Here is a 24,100-nt window from a genome sequence, read left to right as displayed (position 1 = left end):
AAGATTCTGCAATGGGTACTTAAAGGGGTCTGCATGTAACAGGGCAGGAGCAACCTTTGGGGAAGGGGGTAGGGAGATGGGAGGGAAGGGGGTATAAAGGATAAAAAGTTATGACGCTCAGAATGGTGAAGAGAAGGATATTTATGTACTACTGTTCTGTTTTGTTATAGAATTGTGGTTGACTGGTTTTTGTTTACAACTGATTGTCTCTGTCTTCATACAACAATAAAATATTTTTCAAAAAAAAAAAAAAGAAAATCAAGCCATTGGGATATAGGAGGGGCCAACATTTTTAGTAGACTGCTCTCCCAGACATCCCAAAATATAAATGGGACACTCTAGTGGACTTCAAAAACATGCTTCCAGGTACACATCTCACCATTGTTTCTTATCTTGTCTGCTAAGCCCCCCCAAACCCACTGCCACAGCGGTACACAATAGCCCTTGTGGGTGAAGGAGGCACCTATATGTGGGTACAGTGGCTTTCTGGTGAGCTTGGGAGGGTTCACAGTTTCAACCACAAATGTGACAGGTAGAGGGTGATAGGGATCAGAGTCCCCCACTCCATGGTGCACTGCACTGACCATTACACTACTCCAGTGACCTGCATGCTGCTCTATTAGACCTGGCTCTAACATTTGAAGCTGTCATAGAGATTGCTAAATCACATTTGTGTGTGGTGGGGGGGTGGGGGGTGGTAGAGGGTCACCTCTGATTCCCTCCAGTGGTCATCTGGTCATTTAGGGCACCCTTTTGTGCCTTGTTTGAGGTCACGCTCAAAACGTCTTAGTTTTAGTCCTGGACGGTTTTGTTTTCTTCTGTTATGGCTGAAAACGTCCAAATGTTAGGAACGCCAGTACCCTCCTTTAATACGCCTATGACACGTCTCTTTGTGATTTGAACGCAGTTCTGATGGTCTTCATAGAAAAACATCTAAAAATTGGTTTTGAAAATAGCAATTTGGACGATTTTGTGAGAAAAATGTCCAAATGCAGATTTTTGCCACTTTTTGGACATTTTTCTCCTTTTTTAAATTTTTCTTACATTTATACCCCACGCTTTCCCACTCATAGCAGGTTCAATGCGGCTTACATATTATATACAGGTACTTATTTGTACCTGGGGCAATGGAGGGTTGTGACTTGCCCAGAGTCACAAGGAGCTGCCTGTGCCTGCAGTGGGAATCAAACCCAGTTCCCCAGGACCACTCTTACCACTAGGCTCCATAGACAATTTTATGGTTATGTGTGAACAGCTTAACTAACCCCCTGTTTAAGCTGTGCTAGTGGCTGGTGGTATTCTAATGCCAACACAGCCCATTCACTTTGAATGGGCTGTGTCGACGTTGCTGCAGGGCAGTTAATAGCGCGGCTTAATAAACGAGGGTTGATTTTTTTCATAACTAGTTCCTTTTTATCAACAAATGAGAAGAAGCATTACAAGATAATTAATATTAATACAGAATACAACTACTAGAGAAAAAATTAATTTAAGAATACATTTTTCATATTAGCTAAACATAGATCTAAAGAAGTGGGCTTTAAGTAAACTTCTAATGAGTGTCTGATATACTTGAGTAATGAGTTCCAGAGTTTGGTGCTATCAATACCAGGTGATAGATAGTATGATTATTATTACAAAAATATTTTAAAAATAGAGAGGGCTACGAAAGAATCAGATATTTAAAATTTGATTTCTAATGCATGCTTATTTAGATTTCATAGTCTGGAAAAAAACAGAGAAAATGAAAGAGAAAGAAAAATAGAGACATGAGAAGAAAGGGAAAGAAAGAGAGGGACCAAGTTAGAGATATTGAGGGTTATTGTCAAGGCAAATATACCAGGAAATAGTAATGTACTTTGGTATAATAGCTGAACAAAAAATCATTTACTCTGCCTTGCTAGAAGTTTTTTTTTTTTTATTTACTTGCTAGAAGTTTTTGATGAGGAGGACCTAGGGAGCTTGACCCAGACAGAGGTATGATGTGAGAGATCCTCTGAACGATGATTTTCCTAGAAAAATTGCTGGATTTTTTTAACCAAACATGCCAATAAAATCCCTTCTTTTCTATCATGGTTCAGTCCAAAAACTCTAAATCTGAAGATCCAGTCCTTATTAAGATACAAATGCTTAAGGACATTCTTAAAATGTAGTTAGAGCTCACCAGAGCTATATGAAAAGAGCTAAAAAAACAACAACATTAATGCAAAGCTAAATATTTCTCAACACAAAACTGCCAACATTGAGTCCAATGCAACTCGTAAGAAAAGAAAAACAGGGATCAGAAAATTACAACTAGACCTGAAAGAGCTTTCAATAAGATGCAGAAGAGGTACTAAAGAATGTACTACCTTCAAGATCTACACGATTGTTCATAAAATCATTTATGGAGATGCCCTACCTACATGCTAGATCTTGTGGACCTAACTCCCAGAAACGCTAAAAGATCTGCCCACACATTTCTTAATCTGCACTTCCCCAACTGTAAAGGATTAAAATACAAACTAACACATGCATCCAGCTTTTCCTACATGAGCACGCAGCTATGGAATGCATTACCAAACCTGAAAACAATTAATGAGATAACTCACTTTCGCAAATCTCTGAAAATATATCTCTTCAACAAGGCTTATCACGAGAACCCATAGCTTAATTATAACACTTCACCACACTTCTGAACGTCTTTTTATACTGTTTGCCTAGTTCTTCTTTATCATCCTCTTTGTAACACCAATTGTATCTTTATCCTGGAATGTTGATGCCATAACAGATCTTTGTAAGCCACATTGAGCCTGCAAATAGGTGGGAAAATGTGGGATACAAGTGCAATAAATAATAAATAAATAAATAACAACAGAATCCTGAGTTTACCAGAATTATCTGAGGGAAATGGTGATTGCATTTCTAACTACATGGTTACAGAAATTTCTGGAACTTCCTTTGAACCTGAACTGGAAATAAAGGGGTCCTTTTACTAAGGTACGTTGAAAAATGGGCTGCGCTAGTGTAAGCATGTGTTTTGGGCACGCACAGATCCATTTTTCAGCATGCCTGTAAAAAAAGGCCTTTTTTTATTTTTGCCAAAGATGGACATGCGGCAAAATCAAATTGGCATGCATTTTGGGTCTGAGACCTTACCACTGTCACAGAACCGGGATGGTGAGCCCCTGGGCTGCAACCAGGCTGCAGCAGATAAGTCCTCTGGGGAGGTGCAGAGCAGAGGCGAACCAGGCACTGAACACACACAGGATACCAGACATGGCAAATAGACAGCACACTCAAGACAAACAACTAGCACCATCAGAAAAGAGAGATAGACCACTCAGGAGGGCCTTACGGCCGAACTGGAACCCACTCATACAGAGTCCAAGCTTATGGGCCTCACGGCTGAACTGGAACTGAATCATACAAGAGGGAATGGAACAGAAACAACGGAATCTCTAGAGCGAGTACTACTCAAGCAGTGCACACACACTGCACTAAACAGAGCCACAAACAAGGGGTCAAAAGACCCTAAACACAGGCACAAAGAAACTGAAGGGGAAAGACAACCCCACTTAGACTCGCATGGTAGAAACCACAAGTAAAAGATAAGAAAAACACACAGGAAGGCAGCACAGGACTGGACTTAGAACCACAGCTGTAAATGAAAAGTCCTAACCAAGTCAAACAAACATCGCACAGAGAGGTAGCACAGGGCTGGGCTAGTAGTCCCAGCTAAACAGAAGAACCACCCACTCAAGCACAAAATAACCAAACAAAGAGGACACTCAGGGCTGTGCTAGATCCACAGCTATAAGTGAATAATCCTAACCAAGTCAAACAGACATCACACACACAGGTAGCTCAAGGCTGAGTAGTCCCAGCTAAACAGAAGAGCTGTCCACTCGTGCCACACAGAGGCAGCTCAAGGCTGAGCTAGTAGTCACAGCAAACAGAAGAACCACCCACTCAAACAGAATCAAACAGAGGGGATGCACAGGACTGTGCTGGTAGACACAGCTAAACAGAAGAATGGCCCACTCGTGCCACACAGAGAGACTGCTCAAGGCTGCACTAGTAGTCACAGCTAAATGAAAAAACAACCCACTCAAGTGGAATCAGAAACCTCACAGAGAGAACTCAAACAGAAAGCATACAAGAACAACTCAAGACAACGCCACACAGAGAAACACTCATGGCTATGCCATACAGAATTGAAGGATAAGGGAAGCCACTCATGAGGGAACACTCTAGGCTATACCATACAGCACTCAGGGAAAAGGGAAGCCACTCAAAGGAATTCAAGGGTGTGCCACTAGGCACTTAAGGAGAAAGGGAAGCCACTCATATAGGAATACACTAGGCTGTGCCACACAGCACTCAAGGGTAAAGGGAAGCCACTATAGAATACACTCTAGGCTGTACCATACAGCACTCGGGAAAAGGAAGCCACATAGGAATACACTGGGTTGGCCACACAGGACTCAAAAGTAAAGGGAACCCACTCATAAGAATACACAAGGCTGGTCGCACAACACACAAGGGTAAAGGGAAGCTGCTTATAGGAATACACAAGGGTGTGCCACAGAGACAAATAACAAACACTAGAGACAAAGGAAAAAGTAAGCAAACAGGGAAAGCTGCTTTTACATACACAGATCAGATAAGGAGCAATGCTCACAAGAATCAGGAGACAAACACAGCAAAAAGTTAAAGCAGGCTAACGGGAAGGGCTGCTTCTAAAACACCCAGAAAGAAGCAGGGCTTACACTGCAGTGAAAGGTTTAAAGCAAACAAAGGGAAAACAAACAATGTTCTTACCAGAACTCAGCCATGAAGGGAAAGGAAAGGCAGGCAGAGGCAGAGCACACCCATCTGCACTGGAGCAAGGTAATCAAGGAAAGCAGCTGGCTGGCAACAACCGGCTCTCTGCACAGTGAAAGGTAATAAGAGAGAGAGTCTAGATAAAAGGAAGGAATCTATTCAGGTTGAAACCAGAACCACACATAGAAAAACAGAACAGGGCTTTGCTTGAAAGCAAAGTTAACAGGCTAGTAATCCATACAGGTTTAAAACAGAACAACACACACAGAAACAATGAGGGCTTTGCTTGAGAGCAAACCTAACAGGAAAGTAATCTATACAGATTCAAACCAAAACCACTCACACAGGGCTCAGGGCTGTGCCACAGAGACCCAGCTTAACAAGAAGACCAGTTCCCTCGGAATCAAAGAACAGTACAACAAAAAAAGGAAAATAGACCTGTTGCAAAGGCAGCGCAGGAAAGCTCCCTGGGTCCTTATAAAGGAGTAGGCTGTCACAAGTAGGAAATGAAGCAGAAGCAGGGAGACCAAAGTGAGGCTTGGCTTCAGGGACACCAAAGCGAGGCTTGGCTAATAGGAAGAACAACAATAGGAAAAAAGGCAGACTGGAGAGGTCACAGAGCTAGATACAGAGAAACAGTAGGTCTGGGCACGGCCACAACCGTGACAACCGCCACCCTTTCATTTAACGGTAATGTCTCATGCATTAACCAGTCTGCAATCATCTACATATGTATAATGACAATTACCACCCGTTTTTTGCCGTACGTTGGAAAATAGAAATTATTTTCCGGCATGCGTAGCGGACGCTTTTAAAAATGAAATTACCACCTGGGCCACACGGTTGCTGGGCGGTAACTCCGAATCGACGCATGTTGGGCGCAAATAGGTGCCTACACAGCTTAGGAAAAGGGCCCCAGAGAGAGCTCATAGGGTTCCTCTAGGTTACTTACAGGAAACAGACATCGAAGACCCATAGTGAAAAAAGTTCTGTAATACCAGCACACTTGAAGAATTTTAACAATGGCTAAAAAATAAAAAAATCTGTTGCTGTTTCAAGATAAGACGATATTGATTGTACCTGATCTTGCTAAGACAATCACTCCCCACCCCCCATTTCATAACTAGTTCCTTTCTACCTTAAACATAAGCACCGCCACGCTGGGAAAAGACCAAAGGTCCATCAAGCCCAGCACTCCGTCTCTGACAGCAGCCAATCCAGGCTTCAAGAACCTGGCAAAAACCCAAAATTTAATAACAATCAATGGACTTTTCCTTCAGGAATCTATCCAGACCCCTTTAAACTCGGCAAGGCCAGCTGCCGTCACTACCTTCTCTGGCAATGAGTTCCAGAATCTAACTACGCGCTGAGTAAAGAAAAACTTTCTCCGATTGTTTTAAACCTACCACATTCTAATTTCATCTTGTGTCTCCTGGTTCTATTATTGTTAGAAAGTGTAAACAAACACTTCACATCTGACCACTCCACCCCACTCATTATCTTGTAAACCTTTATCATATCACTCCTCAGCCACCTTTTCTCCAGGCTAAAGAGTCCTAGCCGTCTTAACCTCTCCTCATAGGGTAGTCACAGTGACGTACAAAGGGGGGGAAGGTCCGCCTGGGTGCACGCCGCTGGGGGGCTGCCGCGCGCCGGTCAGCTTCATTCATTTCCATGCTCCTCTGCCCCGGAACAGGAAGTAACCTGTTCCAGGGCAGAGGGAGCATGGAAACGAAGGAAGCTGACCGGCGTGCGGCACCCCCCCCCCAGCGGCGTGCACCTGGGGGTTCTTTCGCTGGGCTGGAGGGTCATCCTTTCGCTGGGGGGGTCCGCGCTGCACCGGGGGGGGGGGGCGCTGCACCCGGGGGGCGGGGCGTATCGGCGATCCGCCCCGGTTGTCAGCCCCCTAGGAACGCCACTGGGTAGTCATCCCATCTCTTTTATCATTTTTGTCGCCCTCTCTGCACTTCCCAGTTCTTATATCTTTTTTGAGATGAGGTGACCAGAACTGAACACAATACTCCAGGTGCGGTCACACCATGGAGCGATATTTTGGCATTATAACATCCTCATGTTTGTTTTCCATCCCTTTCTAATAATACTCAACATTCTGTTGCCGTGGTTTTGATTCAGTAATTTTCAAAATAATTACAAGGCAACTCTTGCAGAAGAAATATAGTGATGAAAAAACATATTAGAAATATAAAAAATATGAAAAAGTATAAATATTATAAACAAAAACAATACCCCCATTTGCTAAGCTGTGCAACAACGCATTAGCATACCACCAGCCACTAGAGTAGCTTAGTAAACAGGGGGTACATGTTTTCTCTATAAATTTAGTGCATAAATAATGGGGGTACAGAGAATGCAATAACAAGGGAGCTAAATAAGGAAAAAAAAAGATATAATCTTTTCCAGCCTCATACAGCAGAGACAGGGGTACTGGAGCTACTCCCTCAGAAGCAAAGTTCTTAACATTCAGAAATGATCTAAGCTGCTGAGGGTTGAAAAAAAACATTGCACATTAACATATTTCACTAAACATTAACAAGGAAATCAAAATTGAAACACTGCGCTAAAGGGGTATTTTACAAAAGCACGTATGGGCCTATGCATATAGCGCACATGTCAAATCGACATTACCACCTGGTTAGCACATACACCTGACAGTAATTCCGCATTTGGCAAGTTCAAAAACCCATGGTAGAAAATAATTTTCTCTTTTCCACTGCGGGGGCATTCCCAGCAGGAATCAGTTGGCACATACTGGGTGGTTACCACGTGGGTAATGGATGAGCCCTTACTGCTAAGTCAATGGGTGGCGTTAAGGGCTCAGCCAGCGTAAATATTTATTTATTTATTTAGCATTTGTATCCCACATTTTCCCACCTATTTGCAGGCTCAATGTGGCTTACATTATTCTGTAATGGTGATCACCAATTCCGGAATGAGAAATACATAGTTATAATGCAGGTGACAGAGTGGATTGGGCAATCAAGTAAAGAGAATTCATTTTCGTAATCAGAAATAAAAGGTATTGGGTTAAAGTTCAAACGTGATAAGTTAGCTTAAACAATCAGGGATAGAGAGTTCCGTTTTGTGTAGTTCTGGTGTGAATTTTGTTCTCTGGTGTTTAGGATGGATCTTTCTAGTATGCCTTATTAAATAGGTTGGTTTTTAGTAATTTTCAGAAATTGTTATATGGTGTGTTGTTTTTGTGGATTTTGGTAGTGCATTCCATAGTTACGTGCTTATGTAGGAGAAACTGGATGCATATGTTAGTTTATATTTTAGTCCTTTGCAGCTGGGGTAACGGAGATTCAGGAATGTACGCGATGATCTAGTAGAATTCCTGGTTGGTAAGTCTATAAGGCTTGACATGTACACCGGAATTCACCGTGTATGATTTTATGAACCAAAGTGCAGATTTTGAATGTAATATGTTCTTTTAGTGGGAGCCAATGTAATTTTTCTCTTAGGGGTTTGGCGCTTTCATATTTCGTTTTTCCAAATATAAGTCTCTGGCTGCTGTTTTGTGCAGTTTGGAGTTTCTTAATGATTTGTTCTTTGCATCCAGCATAGATTGCATTGCAATAGTCTAATTGGCTTAGTACCATTGATTGTACGAGTCTGTGCAATGTTTCCCTGGGAAGAAAGGTTTTATTCTTTTCAGTTTCCACATTGAGTGAAACATTTTCTTTGTTGTGTTTTTCACGTGGCTTTCTAGTGTAAGATGTCGGTCGATTGTGACTCCTAGAATTTTCAGACTATCTGAAAGAGGAAGGGCAAAGTTTGAGGTGTTTATAGTGGTGGGTTTGTTCGTGTTTGTTGTGATGAGAGGATGAGACATTGTGTTTTTTCTGCGTTGAGTTTTAGTTGGAATGCATCCGCCCATGAGTTCATGGTTTGGAAGCTGTGTTTGATTTCTTTTGTGATTTCTGTTAGATCATGTTTAAACGGGATGTAAATTGTGACATCATCTGTGTAGATGAAAGGATTGAGGCCTTGGTTGGATAACGTTTTGGCTAGAGGTGTCATCATTAGGTTGAAAAGGGTCGGCGGTTATCCTTGGGGTTCTCCGCATTCTGGTTTCCATGGTGTTGATGTAATCGAATTTGATATCACTTGGTATGTTCTTGTAGTTAGGAAGCCTTTGATCCAACTAAGTACGTTTCCTCTGATTCCGAAGTATTCTAGGATATTTAATAGTATTTCATGGCTTACCATGTTGAACGCGCTGGACTTGTCGAATTGTAGGAGAAGTATGCTATTACCAGTTGAGATTGCTTGCTTAAATTTGGTTAGTAGAGTGATTAGTACTGTTTCGGTGCTGTGGTTGGATGAAATCCTGATTGAGATTCATGTAGTATTGAGAAGTTGTTTAAGTAATCGTTAAGATGCTTGGTTAACATACTTTCCATTAGTTTGACTGCCAGAGGGATAGATGCCACTGGGCGGTAGTTAGTTACACACTGGTTTTAATTTTGCTGCATATCCATTTCCCAGCCCAAACCTCCTCCTATTTTCCAGACACAGTGGAGAAATGGTCCAGCGCACATCCAATACATGCGCCCACACTACCACAGGCCTCTTTTGGGTATGCCTTTGTAAAAGGGCCCCTAAGAGCGAAAGTCTCCTGGCACATTGTCACAAACATCTTTTGTCTCTGTTGGATAGCCCTAGAGAGGTTGGGAAAAATCCAAACTTTTTGTCTCTCAAACAGACTTGGAGCCCGTCCCTATTCTTAACTCTCCCTTCTCCCCCACACCCCATTGTCCAGCATGTCTCTCTCCTGCCCTCCCTCCCGTGCCCAGGTTGGCTAAACATTTCCCATATGAGGTGCAAATACCAGTGCCTAAATTTAGGCATGGAGCCCCCTTATTCTGTAATTGAACCAGGGGCGTATCTGCGTGGGGCCACAGGGGCCTGGGCCCCTGCAGATTTCGCCCTGGACCCCCCTACCACTGTCAACCCTCCCCTGCTGCTGTTGTTTACCTTTGCTGGCAGGGGACCCCAAGCCCCGCCAGGAGGTACGCTTGCCGCCTTTAAAGATATTTCTTCAGCTGGCGGGGGACCCCAACCCCCGCCAGCCGATCCGACGTCTTTAAAGTTCTTCTTTGGCCTCTGTGGCTGTGCTGTAGTTGATAGCTGTTCAATCCAGTTCGGAGTCTGACGTCCCAGCACTGGATTGAACTACAGCACGGCCACGGAGGCTGAAGAAGAACTTTAAAGACAGGGTCGGCTGGCGGGTTGGGGTCCCCCGCCAGCTGAAGAAATATTTTTAAAGGCGGCAAGGACCTTGGCTGATGGGGGGTTGGGGTTCCCCACCAGCAAAGGTAAGCAACGGCAGCGGGGGAGGGTTGGTGGGGGGGGGAGGTTGGAGAGTTGTTGGTGGGGGGATCTGGCAATGGTGGGGGGTTCTGGCAATGGCGGCGGCAGCGGCGGCGGGGGGGTCGTTGGGGGGGGCTAAAATGTGCCCCCTCCCTCTGGCTCTGGTCCCCCCTACCCGGAGTCCAGATATGCCCCTGAATGAACACATAACTCAAATCCACACCCACACTCTACCCTGAACCTCCCATGAACCTCCCATTTTTGTGGCCCCTTTTCCAGGACGTGAATAAAATTTAGGCACAAATCATGCACCTAAATTCATGCACATACGATTCATTCCAATTCACCCCAATAATTGCTTGTTAAAAAGCCCATTCATGGGAGGAAGTGACGTCACCACTGGCAATGGCTGCCTAGCTTCTTAGCTCCCGCTCCCCGCAGCAATAAAAAGCTAAAAATAGGACCCATTTGCTATTTTTGCCACCTCAAAGCGCTCTTGGCAGGCAATTATCGACGCACAGAATGAGCAAATCGAACTCAACACGGAACAAAGACTTGGAAAAAGTCGAGCGGTGGGCCGAGCAAAACCCAAAAGCCACGAGGCAGGGCGCAGGCTCGCCCTCGTGACTCGACTCGGCTTTATCGGGTGGAAAACACGGAGGCCCTCTACTAAAAAGGGTGTTTCGGGCGAACTCAGACAGATCTTGTCTGGCATCCAGGAGGACATTAAAAAATCGAAAGAAGAAATATTAGGCAAAATGGATGTGCTTAGCGCAGATCTCCGTGAACTGGGGGGCCGAGTTGAGGAAACAGAGTTGCGGCTGGATGAGCACGCGGAATCCCTAACTGCCCATGAGGCACAAATACAGGAACTCGACCAAAAAGCAAAAGACCTGACTTACAAATTAGACGACCTGGAAAACCGAGGTCGAAGAAACAATCTCAGGTTTCGTGGAATTCCAGAAGTGGAGAAACGGAGGATGTCCCGCAAATTGTGCAAACCATATGCACAACCTGAGGGGAACTGAGACAACAGCAGAGACCATTGAGCTGGATAGAGCTCATAGAGCCCTGGGCCCTCGTCAAGAAAACAGAGCGCGAGACATCATTGTTCGATTTCATAAATATGAAGTAAAAGAACAAATTCTTGCCTGGGCTCGGAAGAAACAGGACTTGGAGTTTAACGGCGCCAAGATACGGTATATCAAGACTTTCTCAGTTCACATTGCAGCAGCGACGTCTCCTGAAGCCGGCTCTGGATATTCTAATCAAGGAGCGGATTGTTTACAGATGGGGCTTCCCTTTTCTCTGAACTTTACCATCAAAGGATCTAGACATAGGGTGAGCTCCCTACCTGAAGCCTGGGCGATATTGCACGCGGAGGGCCTGGTGAGCACAAAGGCGCCTTCAGGGGAACTGGCACCCGTAACGAAAGCAAAACTACAGAAATGGCAGAGGGTCCCGCATCCAAAAGCGTAGTAACCCGCAGAGGAAAGTGACAGCGGAGGGGACCTGAACGTTGCTGGGACGGCTTCAAGAGGCTTAACGTCGAGTTCCTGGCTTCTGTGACATCGGAGGGAAGCTGGATAGTCGTGGTAACCAAAAGACTTGTTTGTTGAGTTTCTGGACTTCTCTGATTTAAGCTTACTCGATGTTTATGCTTAATATGAGAAGGGTTTTTGTGTGACCACTGGTGGAAAGGGATGAAGGGATTCTCCCCTAGCTGGGAGAAGTGCATAATGTGTTGGGGATGATCTAGTATCTGTAGAGGGGTAATGAGAAGAGTAATATGAAGAGATCGATCTATATAAAGAAAGCAATGTTGAAGCTGAATAGATCAGACGAGGGCAGGAGGGGCTTTTAGTTTTGCTGGTAGTATGTCAATTGCTGGGGGGGGGGCGGGGGGAAGGTGGGCTGCCTGATATTCAGTGGGTTACTTTCTCACATCCCACTCGGAGAGAAGGTATCTCCGGGATGGTGTTTAAAGGGGGGGGAAGAGGGAGTTGATTAATGGGTTTAAGGGGAGGGTAAGGGAGGGGGGTTCGGACTGGTATTGTAAGAGGAGGGGGGGGAGGGAGTGTGGTGTATGTTGTGCTGTGCTGTTCTCTCTTGTGTTTTAATATGAATACACACCTTAAGATTTATCCTATAATGTGAAGGGGCTGAACATGCCACAAAAACGGCAGAGATTATATAAAGAACTTAGACAGTTAGAGGCTCATGTAGTCCTGCTGCAGGAGACACACCTCCGCCGAAAGCATGAAAGACTTCTCTCCCACCCTAGCTATCCCAAATCCTTCTTTGCTTCTTCAAATGAAGGATCTAAAAAAAGGGGGTGGCAGTGTTATTTCATGAGTCAGTTGCAGCCCAAATAGTAAAGATCAAAAGGGACCCTGGGGGCGTTATCTGTTCATACATGCAATTAGACCAAACGGAAATAACCCTAGCCTGTATATACGCTCCGAATGATCACCAGAGGGATTTCTATACAAAAATAAAAAATTATTAGCATCATTTGCCCAGGGTTCTATAATATGGGGGGTGATTTCAACGGAGTTATGGACCCGAGTCTGGACCGTTCTGGACCTGTACAGCCTGTAAGTCCCGGGATGCATGGGCGGGGCTTGGCCACTTCCTTAGGGACCCTAGATGTGGCGTTTGAACAATGCGCAAGTGAGAGACTATACATACTACTCCACAGTGCATGCATCGTACTCACGCATTGACTATATCTTCTTGGACTGCCTTGGCTGAGCAGGGGCCAGAGGCGGGAATTGGTAGTGCAACGTTATCAGATCATGCCCCAATCTGGGTTACTTTACCTACAATTAAGGCGGAGACCAAGGATACGAGATGGGCACTTAATGCCACAATTTTACAGGAGGGTGAGGTGGTAGAGGGTTGTAAGAAAATGTTGAGAGAGTACCTCGAGATCAATAGGGAGTCTGGACCCCCCCTGAGCATTGTATGGGATGCTATGAAGGCAGTATCGAGAGGCTACTTTTACAGCTGGCCAGTAGGAGAGCGCGGATTCGTAGAAAGCAAGTGGCCCAATGCATGGATAGGATCAAGAGTTAGAAGCCAACACAAAGTAGAGGGCTCTCAGGCTGTGCTGGAGGAGTTGCGAGCTCAGCGCCTTCAGCTGAACTCTATCTACTCTGAACAGTTAAGCCAACTGCAATCTAAATCGAAAGTCTATTCTTATGAATTCTCCAATAAGGCTGGGCGCCTTCTGGCCTTGCGGCTGCGTAGGCAAAAGATGGAAAAGGCTGTAACACATGTCAGGGAGGGGGGGGAAACATGTTGCATACATCGGAGGCTATTAGGAAACAATTTAGTGAATTTTACCGGGAGTTATATACCCGTGAAATAATCCCCCAGCAGAATCCATTCTAAACTACATAGCTGAGACAGATCTAACTTCCCTAACAGTCCAGCAGCGAGACCTGCTGGATGAGCCGGTCACGCCGCTTGAGATAATCAAAGCTATTCAACATTTACCATCTTGTAAGTCCTCTGGACTGGACGGGCTCCCTAATGAGTTCTACAAAAGTTTGCCCCAGAACTGTCTCCACTCCTGGCTGATCTGTTTAACCAAATTGGGCGGGGGGAATCATTACCGGGTTCCATGCTAGAGGCCTGGATAGCAGTGATACCGAAACCAGACAAGGACCACACTGATGTGGTTCTTACCGTCCCATATCTGTTTGAACGCAGATGTCAAAATTTTAGCTAAAGTTCTGGCCAATAGACTAGCCCCCTTGCTTCCAGCGATTATCCACCTGATCAGGTGGGCTTTGTCTCCTACAGAAAAGCAATGGACAATACGAGAAGAGTGGTAGACTTAATGTATTTAGCAAAAAGATTGCATAAGCCAATGTGCCTTCTTAGCTTAGACGCTGAAAAGGCCTTTGATAGGGTGCACTGGCCATTCATGTATAGGGTTATGGAGACCTTTGGGATAGGTCCCCAATTTTGTAGATGGATTCAAGCATTCTATGCTCGCCTAAAGCATGTATCAGATTAAACGGAGGATACTCCGTTCTTTAACTTGCATAGAGGCACTAGACAGGGTGTCCGCTCTCCCCGTTGTTGTTTGCCATGGTTATGGAACCTTTTGCTTCTAGGGTCAGATCTAATCCGGGATCACTGGTATTACAATAGCGGGGAGGGCACATAAACTGCCCTTTTTGCAGATGACGTGCTATTGTTTATTACTCGACCTTTAACATCTTTCCCTGAGCTCTTGAAAACCATTGAGCATATTCGATACTCTCTGGCTTTAAAGTAAACATGTCAAAATCTGAGGCTTTAAATGTAACCCTACCCGAAGATCAGGTCGAAACCTTAAAGGATACGTATGCTTTTAGGTGGGCTAGTGGGAGCATACGATACTTGGGGGTGAACATAACGGTTGGGCTACCTGACCTCTTTACAGCAAATTACAAGGGACTGGGCCGAGTTCTATCCGCTGACATGGAGAGATGGGGGATATTACGCTTTCCTGGCTGGCCGAATAGCTGCAGTTAAACTGAATATTACCACGCTTACTGTATTTATTCCAGGCTCTTCCGATCTCGTTGCCCCGTAAATTTCTTGCTGCTCTACAAGATCGTATTGTACGATTCATCTGGGCTGGTAAACGTCCAAGGCTAGCAAGGGCCTTCTGTATCAGGATAGAAAAAGAGGAGGACTGGGGTCCCTAACATAGCCTGGTACTATAGAGCATCTCAGGCGCGTGCTGCTGTGGAATGGTTTCAGTCCTATCCTGACCGGCAATGGGGATTTGGAACAGTTTACCTTGGGTGATAGACCGCTGGGGCATTAATGTGGCTACCGCGGTCCCTTAGGTGCCTAGAAGATGGGCTATGCCCTTCCATATACGTAACCATGGAATTGGGACAGTCTGTTTCCACAGCGTAGCTGCTTACTGACGCGCCTCTCCCCTATAGCGTATAACCCATTGTTTGTCCCGGGGACAGAGAGGGGTATATTTACAGGTTGGTATGAGGGAGGTTTGCGAACATGGGGGCAGCTGATGATGGGGAAACTATTCTGACTTTGCAGAAGCCCAGCAACAGTTCCCGACAGGGTGTCTGACAAATATGCATATCTCCAACTTACTCATTTCTTAAGACAAAAGCTGTACAGGAAGTACTGCGCAGGAAGCAAACAATTCACGAGCAAATTTGTGAGGGGCCGGGCACGACTACAGGGCTGATATCTCGCCTACACCATATTATCACTCAGCAATCACCCCGTTACACACTCCATAGGAAAAACTGGCAGAGGGACTTGGGTATTGAACTAGAGGAGGGGACATGGGAGAGGATGGAGCAAGCGTGGCGAGGGTATCCTCTCAGTGCCATTTAAAGAGAATGCCATTAAAGTTCTATTTAGGTGGTATGACACCAGAGCGTTTGCAGCGTATTTACCCTACCTATCTGGGTTGTGTTGGAGAGGATGTGGAGTGAAGGGAACCATGGGTCACATTTGGTGGCATTGCAAGAAAATAAAGGCTTTTTGGAAAGCGGTCCATAGCAGGCTGCAACTGTGGCTGGGGGTACAGATCTCTTGGTTGCCCACTATCTACTTATTCTCCGCTAAAGCAGCAGGCCTCTTAGCTAATCAACAAATATTGCTGCGCTATGCTACATGTGCAGCTCGAATTGTTATAGCAGCCTGTTGGAAACAGACTACGACTCCACCTTTAATCGGTGGATTCGAAAGCTGAGATATGTTGTGAGATGGAGCGCCTTATTGCAGAGCGGAGCAATCGCACCAAAAATGGCACCTGATTTGGGACTCCTTTCTCCTTCATACATAATGTAACCGTTGATTCATAAAACCAGTCCGGGTTGGGAGGGGGGGGGGGGAGTAGGGGGGAGGGAATGAAGTTTGTTGTCTTATACTATAAAAACACTATAAAAAATTTGTTCTGAAGGATATCAGTATTACTTCATTCATACTCTGATGCGGAGGCAAATGTACCATATGCTAAACTGTTGTGGTTTTGGTATTGTTAGGAGAAATTTGACTTGTTAAACTACCTCTGTCATTATACATGTTCTAAGTGGCACTGTAGCCACGAGCTGTACTGTTGAAAGAATGTACCATTTACTAATAAAGACTTCATATAAATAAAAAAAAAAAAAAAGCCCATTCATGGAGCAAATTGGTGCCTCCTTTATAGAATTAGGGGTATATGTGTAGAAAATGTGAAAAGAATCAATTAGCTAGCTTTGCATGCTTCCACCACTTCTTATCTATTATTCTTGTAATGAATCTTATCATGAAAAAATTCTTTGATCGTGGGTTTCAGTGCCTCTCTGGAATCATAGAGTCTCCAGTGCACTGAGGCCCCTTTTCCTCAAAGTTTTCCTTTCACATTTTGTCTCACTTTTCTTTCTTCGGAACAACACAACTAACAAATGATGTTACCTTCCATGGCAAATAATCAGATAATTTCCACATTTCTCTACTCCATGTGGTGTTGTTTCTAGAGCCAGACATGAGCATGTATGCAGTGCGTGTGCCAGGGAATACACAGCGTTATATACACTATTGCTCATCCCAATGTAATTGGTGTTACAGGGTAGAACATATGACAATTTTACATCAGGACTGCAGGATCTTTGATGTCTTTCGGACACTGGCTGTCACATAGGCCTGTCCACCACATCTTAGTGTGTGATCACTTGGAAGCAGGGTAAAGTTCACCTCCTGGATAAATTTTGTAAAGCTTGTATCTTCTTTTACAATTGCAAATGATAAGGTGGTGATCGTTATATTAAGTTTTCTTCAGCGTACAAAGGAAAATTCAGTTCAGTTTTGGTGATCCAGACCTTCAGGGATCACATAAGAAGGGGTAGATATAATATATTTTCTTCATTAGTACAGATAATGACCACTTTAATTGATGTCATGTCCATTATATTTATATATTTCTCCATTGTCATTAAATTGCTCCGACTGAAGGTTTCAATGAATGCAGTGCAGCCACCATTTTGCTCAATCCCTTCTCTCAGGATTTGAATCATCCTCAAGCTGTTTTCATCATCCGATGCAATGATACCCACCCAGGTCCAACCAAAATGCTTCAGTAGCCTGACAATCCCAGCACAGAGGTGCAGTTCACTGGGGACAGTCCGGTAGAAAAAAGGAAACGTAACTGTGTCACTCAGAAGACTCTGCGAGATGAAACTGATCTGTAAAAAAAAATAATAATAAATCAATAATAATAATATTTATTTATTAGGATTTATTTACTGCCTTTTAGAAGAATTCACTCAAGGCAGTGTACAGTAAGAATAAATCAACATGAGCAATAGACAATTACAGCAGTAAAGATATTCAAATAACAAAGTATAGCATGGAGGGGCATAATCGAAAGGGGCGCCCAAGTTTTCCTGAGGACGTCGTCGCAGGATGTCCGGAGAAGGGGCGGGGAAACCTGTATTATCGAAAGAAGATGGGTGTCCATCATTCGTTTTGATAATACGGTTGAGGACGCCCAAATCTTGACATTTAGATCATCCTAGAGATGGTCGTCCTTAAACTTGGTCATTTCTGATTTTCGGCGATAATGGAAACTAAGAACGCCCATCTCAGAAATGACCAAATCCAAGCCCTTGGTCGTGGGAGGAGCCAGCATTCGTAGTTCACTGGTCCCCCTGACATGCCCGGACACCAACCGGGCCCTAGGGGGCAATGCAGTGGACTTCAGAAAAAAGCTCCCAGGTACATAGCTCCCTTACCTTGTGTGCTGAGCCCCCAACCCCCCTCCCCCCAAAACCCACTACCCACAACTGTACACCACTACCATAGTCCTTACGGGTGAAGGAGGTCACCTAGATGTGGGTACAGTGGATTTGTGGTCGGTTTTGGAGGGCTCCCATTTACCACTACAAGTGAAACAGTTGGGGGGGGGGGCCTAGGTCCACCTGCCTATAGTGGCACTGCACCCACTAAAACTGCTGCAGGGACCTGCATACTGCTGTGATGACTGCTGCAGGGACCTGCATACTGCTGCGATGGACCTAAGTATGACATTTGAAGCTGGTATAGTGGCTGGCACAAATATTTTTAAAGTTCTTTTTGAGGGTGGGAGGGGGTATATGACCACTGGGGGAGTAAGGGGAGGTCATCCCCGATTCCCTCCGGTGGTCATCTGGTCAGTTCGGGCACCTTTTTGTGCCTTGGTCGTAAGAAAAACTGGACCAGGTAAAGTCGTCCAAATGCTCGTTGATGCCCATATGTTAGGCACGCCCAAGTCCTGCCTTCACTATGCCTCCGACACGCTCCCGGGAACTTTGGTCATCTCCGCCACGTAATGCAGTTGGGGACGCCCAAAATCGGCTTTCGATTATGCCGATTTAGGCGACCCTGTGAGAAGGACACCCATCTTCCGATTTGTGTCGAAAGATGGGCGTCCTTCTCTTTCAAAAATAAGCTGATAGTATACTACTTACAATGTCAACACAATACGTAATAGTACATTTTTTAAAATGTTATTTATAAATTTAAATCATTATTTCAAGGATTTACACTTGTTCAGAAAAGTGTTATAACAATCAAAGTATTATAAGAAATACTAAATAATACATACAACTTAACACTCAAGTCCACATTATTGGATTCCAAGATTAATGAAAAAAGGAATGTAAGAAAAACATTTAAGGCAAACTTTGCACTTAAGACGGGACTGATATTAAATAATTCTAAATACTCTCCTCAAGATTTTTTTGATGCAACAAAAGATGATAAATGAGAAGGTTCCATGAATACATATTTAACTGCATTATATCTTACTATACATTTAACAAGGAAATCTTAAATAGAATGTACCCCCTATTTGCAAAACGGCAGGTTTCAAAATCAAGAATTGTTTCCGTCTTCGCTGTGTTTTCTTCGAACATCAGGAAACAGAAGAATTTTTAAATCCACAAATAATTCTCTCTATTCTTAATGAACATACAGAAAAGCCACTGCTTATCAGGTAACAGAGCCACGGTAGCTACCAATGTTGCTGCCGTGGCTAACTCAGTTTTGAAGTGTCCAGCAAAGCATTTTGTGTTGTTGATCTGGTTCTTTCTTCGGTATAATAATACTAGAGTAAATGGAGGTAAATTTTCTTCTGGCATTCCCAATATTTCTTCTAAATAGCGTTTTAACATTTCATTGGTTTCACCATTGCCACCCTTGGAAAGTTAATAAACCTGAGATTGTGATTTCTCATATAATTTTCAAATAAGTCTGATTTATACATTAGATTTGAAATATCTTTTACATTAATGTTTGTATATTTTCAATATTTGTTATATCGTTTTCAACATTTTCAAATCGTTCAGTCAAAGATTTAGTGTCAGTGTCATTTTTATCTATTCTCTGTTCAACCAAGGCAACTTTCTGTAAAACGTTATTTGTTTGTACAAGAAACGTTTGTCCTAATTGGGAAGCTAAGTCCCACAGTGAGTCTAAGGTTACCTCTGTCGTTTTTGCAAGCAGTTCTGGGGGGCACTATCACCAAAGATTAACGGACCTTCTCTCATTCTGTGCCTCGTTTACCCGCTTCGAGTGTTGCAGGGTCGCTCTCTTTGGGGGGGGGGAGGGTATCAACAACCCCTCTACCTCCCTCTCGATATTGTAGAGCTTCATTCGATTCTGGGCTCAAACCGTGCACTGGCGGCAGCCCTGTCAATCCCAAGATGGGGGAGCTAGTCCTCTGCGGTTGTGGTGGCAGAGCTCTGCTATCGGGGCTCAGTGTGGTCTCAAGCCCAGGGGACGCTGAGTGTTCCTCCAACAAGCCAGCATCCCTTATTGGACCACTCCCGATCTCTTGACCAAGTCCCAGAGTCCTCACAAATGGTCCATAGGACGGCAGGTAATGGGGCTGGCAGCAAGGAAGCTCGAGCTGCTGCCCTGCCTCATCTTTTTGGCATTGTTTGTAGCGGAGAGGAGGACTGCGACTACTCCTAGGTGCATGCGGCCATCTTGGAATCGGGCTTCCATAGTAGTACATTTTAATTGACATCATAGGGTATAAGCAAAGATGGAACATATAGATAGGTAAGAGAATAATTAAAGCATCTTCATCTTTGCATAGTGCTAACTTTTATCAGCCCCAAACGTTAGTGCAATTTTTTGAATTCCCTCCTTATTGATTAGCGCAGGAATAGCATAAGAACATAAGAGGAGCCATACTGGGTCAGATCAATGGTCCATCTAGCCCAGTATCCTGTTTTCCAAACAGTGGCCAACCCAGATCACAAATACCTGGCAGAAACCCAAATCATGGCAGCACTCCATACTACAAATCCCAGGGCATGCAGTTGTGTTTGAGTTCTTAAATCCTAAACACTGCACACTATTGACAACATTAATGCATAGTCATTAATGCAAAAATTAGAAATTGGCCATTTTTATGGCTGTTGTAAAAATGTCCTTAGCACACAGAAAAAATCCATGCAAGAGCATGCTAACTCCTCATTGTAACGCAGCTTAGTAAAGGGCCCCTTGGTAAGCCAAACATAGGCACTGAAAGGAAGACCTTAAATGCAATTAGTTACACTGCCCCCTCCCAATGGTCTTTTTAATTCAAACTGATGCATCACAGTTTAACCATCCTTCACTCTTTCCTAATGGATTATACACTAAAAGAAAATAGAACAGTCCCTTTACCTGTGGATAGTGGTACATCCTGAACATATTGGACATCCATCTTGATTCCTCTGATTGAAGGCCTTCAATGATAGCGGCTAGTGTGCCAGATATTTTGCAGCGGAAATTAGGAACCCAGGTGTCCATACCAGTAAATATACGCATGGCCGCTCCAAAGACAAAGAATGGATGGAGGTAAGAGTCATAAAGATGAAACCCTAGGGTGATGTTGGGTAACAGCTTTGAGCTATTGTTAATCTCCTCCACTGCAGAAATAAAGGCCAGGTAGTCGTAATAGTTTTCTGGATAATAACTATAAGGACAATGAAGATCAGACAATCATTCACTGAAAGATGGAACTAAAGCTGTGGAACTATTTTCAAATCCAGTGCGCAGTGTTTCTAAAAGCCAGCTGTATTGCTATATGGATAGGCAGTGACACTGAATATACAGATTAATCTCAGGCTGTCAGCCATTATCCCTATAGTTTTAGGCCTAAACTTAAATGCACAGACTATCTGTATACAGGATGAATATCACCACTATGGGAGCAATTCTATAAACAGAATCTGAACATAGATGACTGGAGGGCTACTAGTAGTCGCCTGCCCTGCTTTATAGAAAACTAGCATAAGTGAGTATTTACTTTTATGTGCACATACTTCATTCACAGAGCGGGAAAATACTCACACCTAAATTCTGGAGATATACACTGTAGTTTATAAACTATCCCCCTAATTCTGTAAAAATAAAAATGTTAAATATTATAGATGCTTCCAATTTGCACATGCATTTTACCTGAATAATGATCCAATTAATGCTGATAATTGACATCCTAACAATCAATTAGTAGAGCTAATTGGTTGTAATTAAAATGTTCAAGCATAAATTTAGGCACAGGATCCTTCACTCAGTGTGTAATTAAACTCTGGAATTCATTGCCAGAGAATGTAGTAAAAGCAGTTAGCTTTTGCGGGGTTTAAAAAAGGTCTGGATGACTTCCTAAAGGAAAAGTCCATGGACTTGGGGTAAATCCACTGCTAGGATAAGCAACATAAAATGTATTGCACTTTTTTGTGATCTTACCAGGTACTTGTGACCTGGATTGGCCACTGTTAGAAACAGGATGCTGGGCTTGATGGGTCTTCAGTCTGTCCCAGTATGGCAATACTTATGTACTTATGAAATGTTACTCTCTATATAGTTCAAAATAGATGTCTTTTACTTTCTCTTCAGCAAGTAAATACCCCACTCAATGGCTACATGGATACTAATGGAGGAAGTTATCAATGTGGGCTACCATTAAGATGGGTAATTCTACTGCTAACTCATGTTGTTTGAGCAATTGTCCCATTTTATACAACAGAAACAAATAACCTGGCTTAATGGTAGCTCATATTGATAACTTTTACTTAAATTCCACAAAGTAAAAGTAAAAAAAAAAAATGTTACATGTGGTATCAAAATACATGAATGAAGGTGGAGGTATAAAAAGCCACTAGGAATATGATGACTATAAAAGACATGAAGAAGAGTATGGGATGATGAATTTAGCCAAATAGGGAGGGAAACAGGTATAGGCAGCTCTATGGGCCAGAGTCATGAGTTTGAAAAATGACTGGAAACCAATGATAGCGACAGAGAAACGTTAAGATGTGATCATATCTATCTGTATGAAAAAGAAGTCAGATTATGGTATTTTGTACTGATTGAAGACATTGAAGGAATAACTGTGAGAAGCTGACATACTCAGTAGTAATCCAGCAGAGATGTGATGTGAGCTTGCAGGAACATAATGATTTCTGGTTAAGATAAGACCTGATTTATCTAAACTTCTGCAATGTTCATAAGCAGATATGAATAACATGCTAAAAAGGCTATTCTTTGCCCCAACAATGCACATTGGACAAGATAAATGAGGCTGTTCTAAATATTTTAGAAGGGTGAACAATTATTTAAGTTTGGACTCCATTCATGACTTCAATGATGAGGAACATGAGTTATATCCTGTAGAATTCCTTCATGAAAAAACTCCAACTGACATGCCTTGCCATAAACTGCATTTAAAATTGGAGCCATAATTATCCTACTCAGGAATTTAAATACCAAGTGAGGTTTATGTAACGGAACTTGCTTAATAGTGAAAGACTTGAAAACTAACCTCATTATTAGTCAAGTAATCACTGGGTCAACTACAGGGAGTACTGTTTTTATCCCACGTATTGAACTAACAACATCTAACACTGACCTCCCATTATATTACGTCGAAAACAATTTCCTGTGAAATTGGCTTTTGCAATGACAATTAATATGTCACAAGGACAAACATTTGAAAAAGTTGGCATTTTCCTCCCAGAACCAGTGTTTCCACATGGGCAACTGTATGTAGCATTTTCAAGAGTTCGAAACTCTTCTGATGCAATTGCAAAAGTCATAGATGGCCCTGAACAAGGATAGCTTTTCCCTCAATGTAACAAAGTTTTCACTAAAAATATTGTTTATAAAGAAAACTTGCAAATGTAAACAAGCATTATATTTCTAATAAAAATTTTAAATTTCTGCATACTTTTTAGCTTTTTGGAAATATACTATAAATAAAAATTAAAACAAAACACAAACATTAAAAAAAAAAGAAAACAATCAACATGTCATACCCCTGGACCATATTACTCATTTTACACCCTTCCCAATTATTCTTTATCATCACAGCATTCTTCCTAACAGTTCCCTCAAAAACATAATCGCCATTAGATGATAACCTTGCCTGCACCCGTTTCATTGGTTTGAGAAACTGACCTTTTTTACTAGTATGAATCATAAGTGTGTCTCCATTAGGAACTAAGCCACTGTTCTACTTACATGTAATTAATACTCCATATGGGAAAAGTTGTATAGGATGGTGGTTCTGTGAGTATTACATGTGTCATTGTAATAATTCCCCCTATCATGATGTCTCCATCCCTGTGGTATCCTGGTTTTACGCGTCCATATTTCATTGGTGGACACTGGCCCTCGGTGGTCTTCCGTTGGATGTAGCAAAGTATCATAATCAGGCCCAGAATTGCTGCCATTTTTCTGGTTTTGAAGCAGCTTTTCCTATGAAACAAACTTCTGCCTAACCTGTTCTGCAGTGTGGTAAGAGGGAGGAAGTTTCAGAGGTCTTGGATATAAAAACGAATGTGCAGAAAAAGTCATATGACCAAGAATTTTCAAACTGCACACCAGTAAATCTGTGAAAGACACACATGAGGTTGAGGAAATACAGCAAATTCTTATACTGATGTTGCACAGTTCTCTGTAT

General features: G+C 43.2%; 1 protein-coding gene across 1 annotated transcript in view; it reads right to left on the bottom strand.

The window, feature by feature from the left end:
* The window catches only part of LOC115464402 (vomeronasal type-2 receptor 26-like), a 49,309-nt gene extending 25,439 nt beyond the window's left edge, over positions 1–23,870 (bottom strand). The window contains exons 1-2 of the mRNA XM_030194784.1: positions 23,659–23,870; positions 20,821–21,112 (exon numbers count right to left, since the gene is read on the bottom strand). Coding sequence (XP_030050644.1) covers positions 20,821–21,112; positions 23,659–23,870 — 504 coding nt within the window. The remainder of the gene's footprint in view (positions 1–20,820; positions 21,113–23,658) is intronic.
* Positions 23,871–24,100: the final 230 nt, after the last annotated feature.

Source organism: Microcaecilia unicolor, chromosome 3 (assembly GCF_901765095.1).
Source record: "Microcaecilia unicolor chromosome 3, aMicUni1.1, whole genome shotgun sequence".
NCBI classification, from domain to species: Eukaryota; Metazoa; Chordata; class Amphibia; order Gymnophiona; family Siphonopidae; genus Microcaecilia; species Microcaecilia unicolor.
The sequence above is the reverse complement of the archived record's forward strand: the minus strand, read 5'-3'. Positions and strand labels throughout refer to the sequence as shown.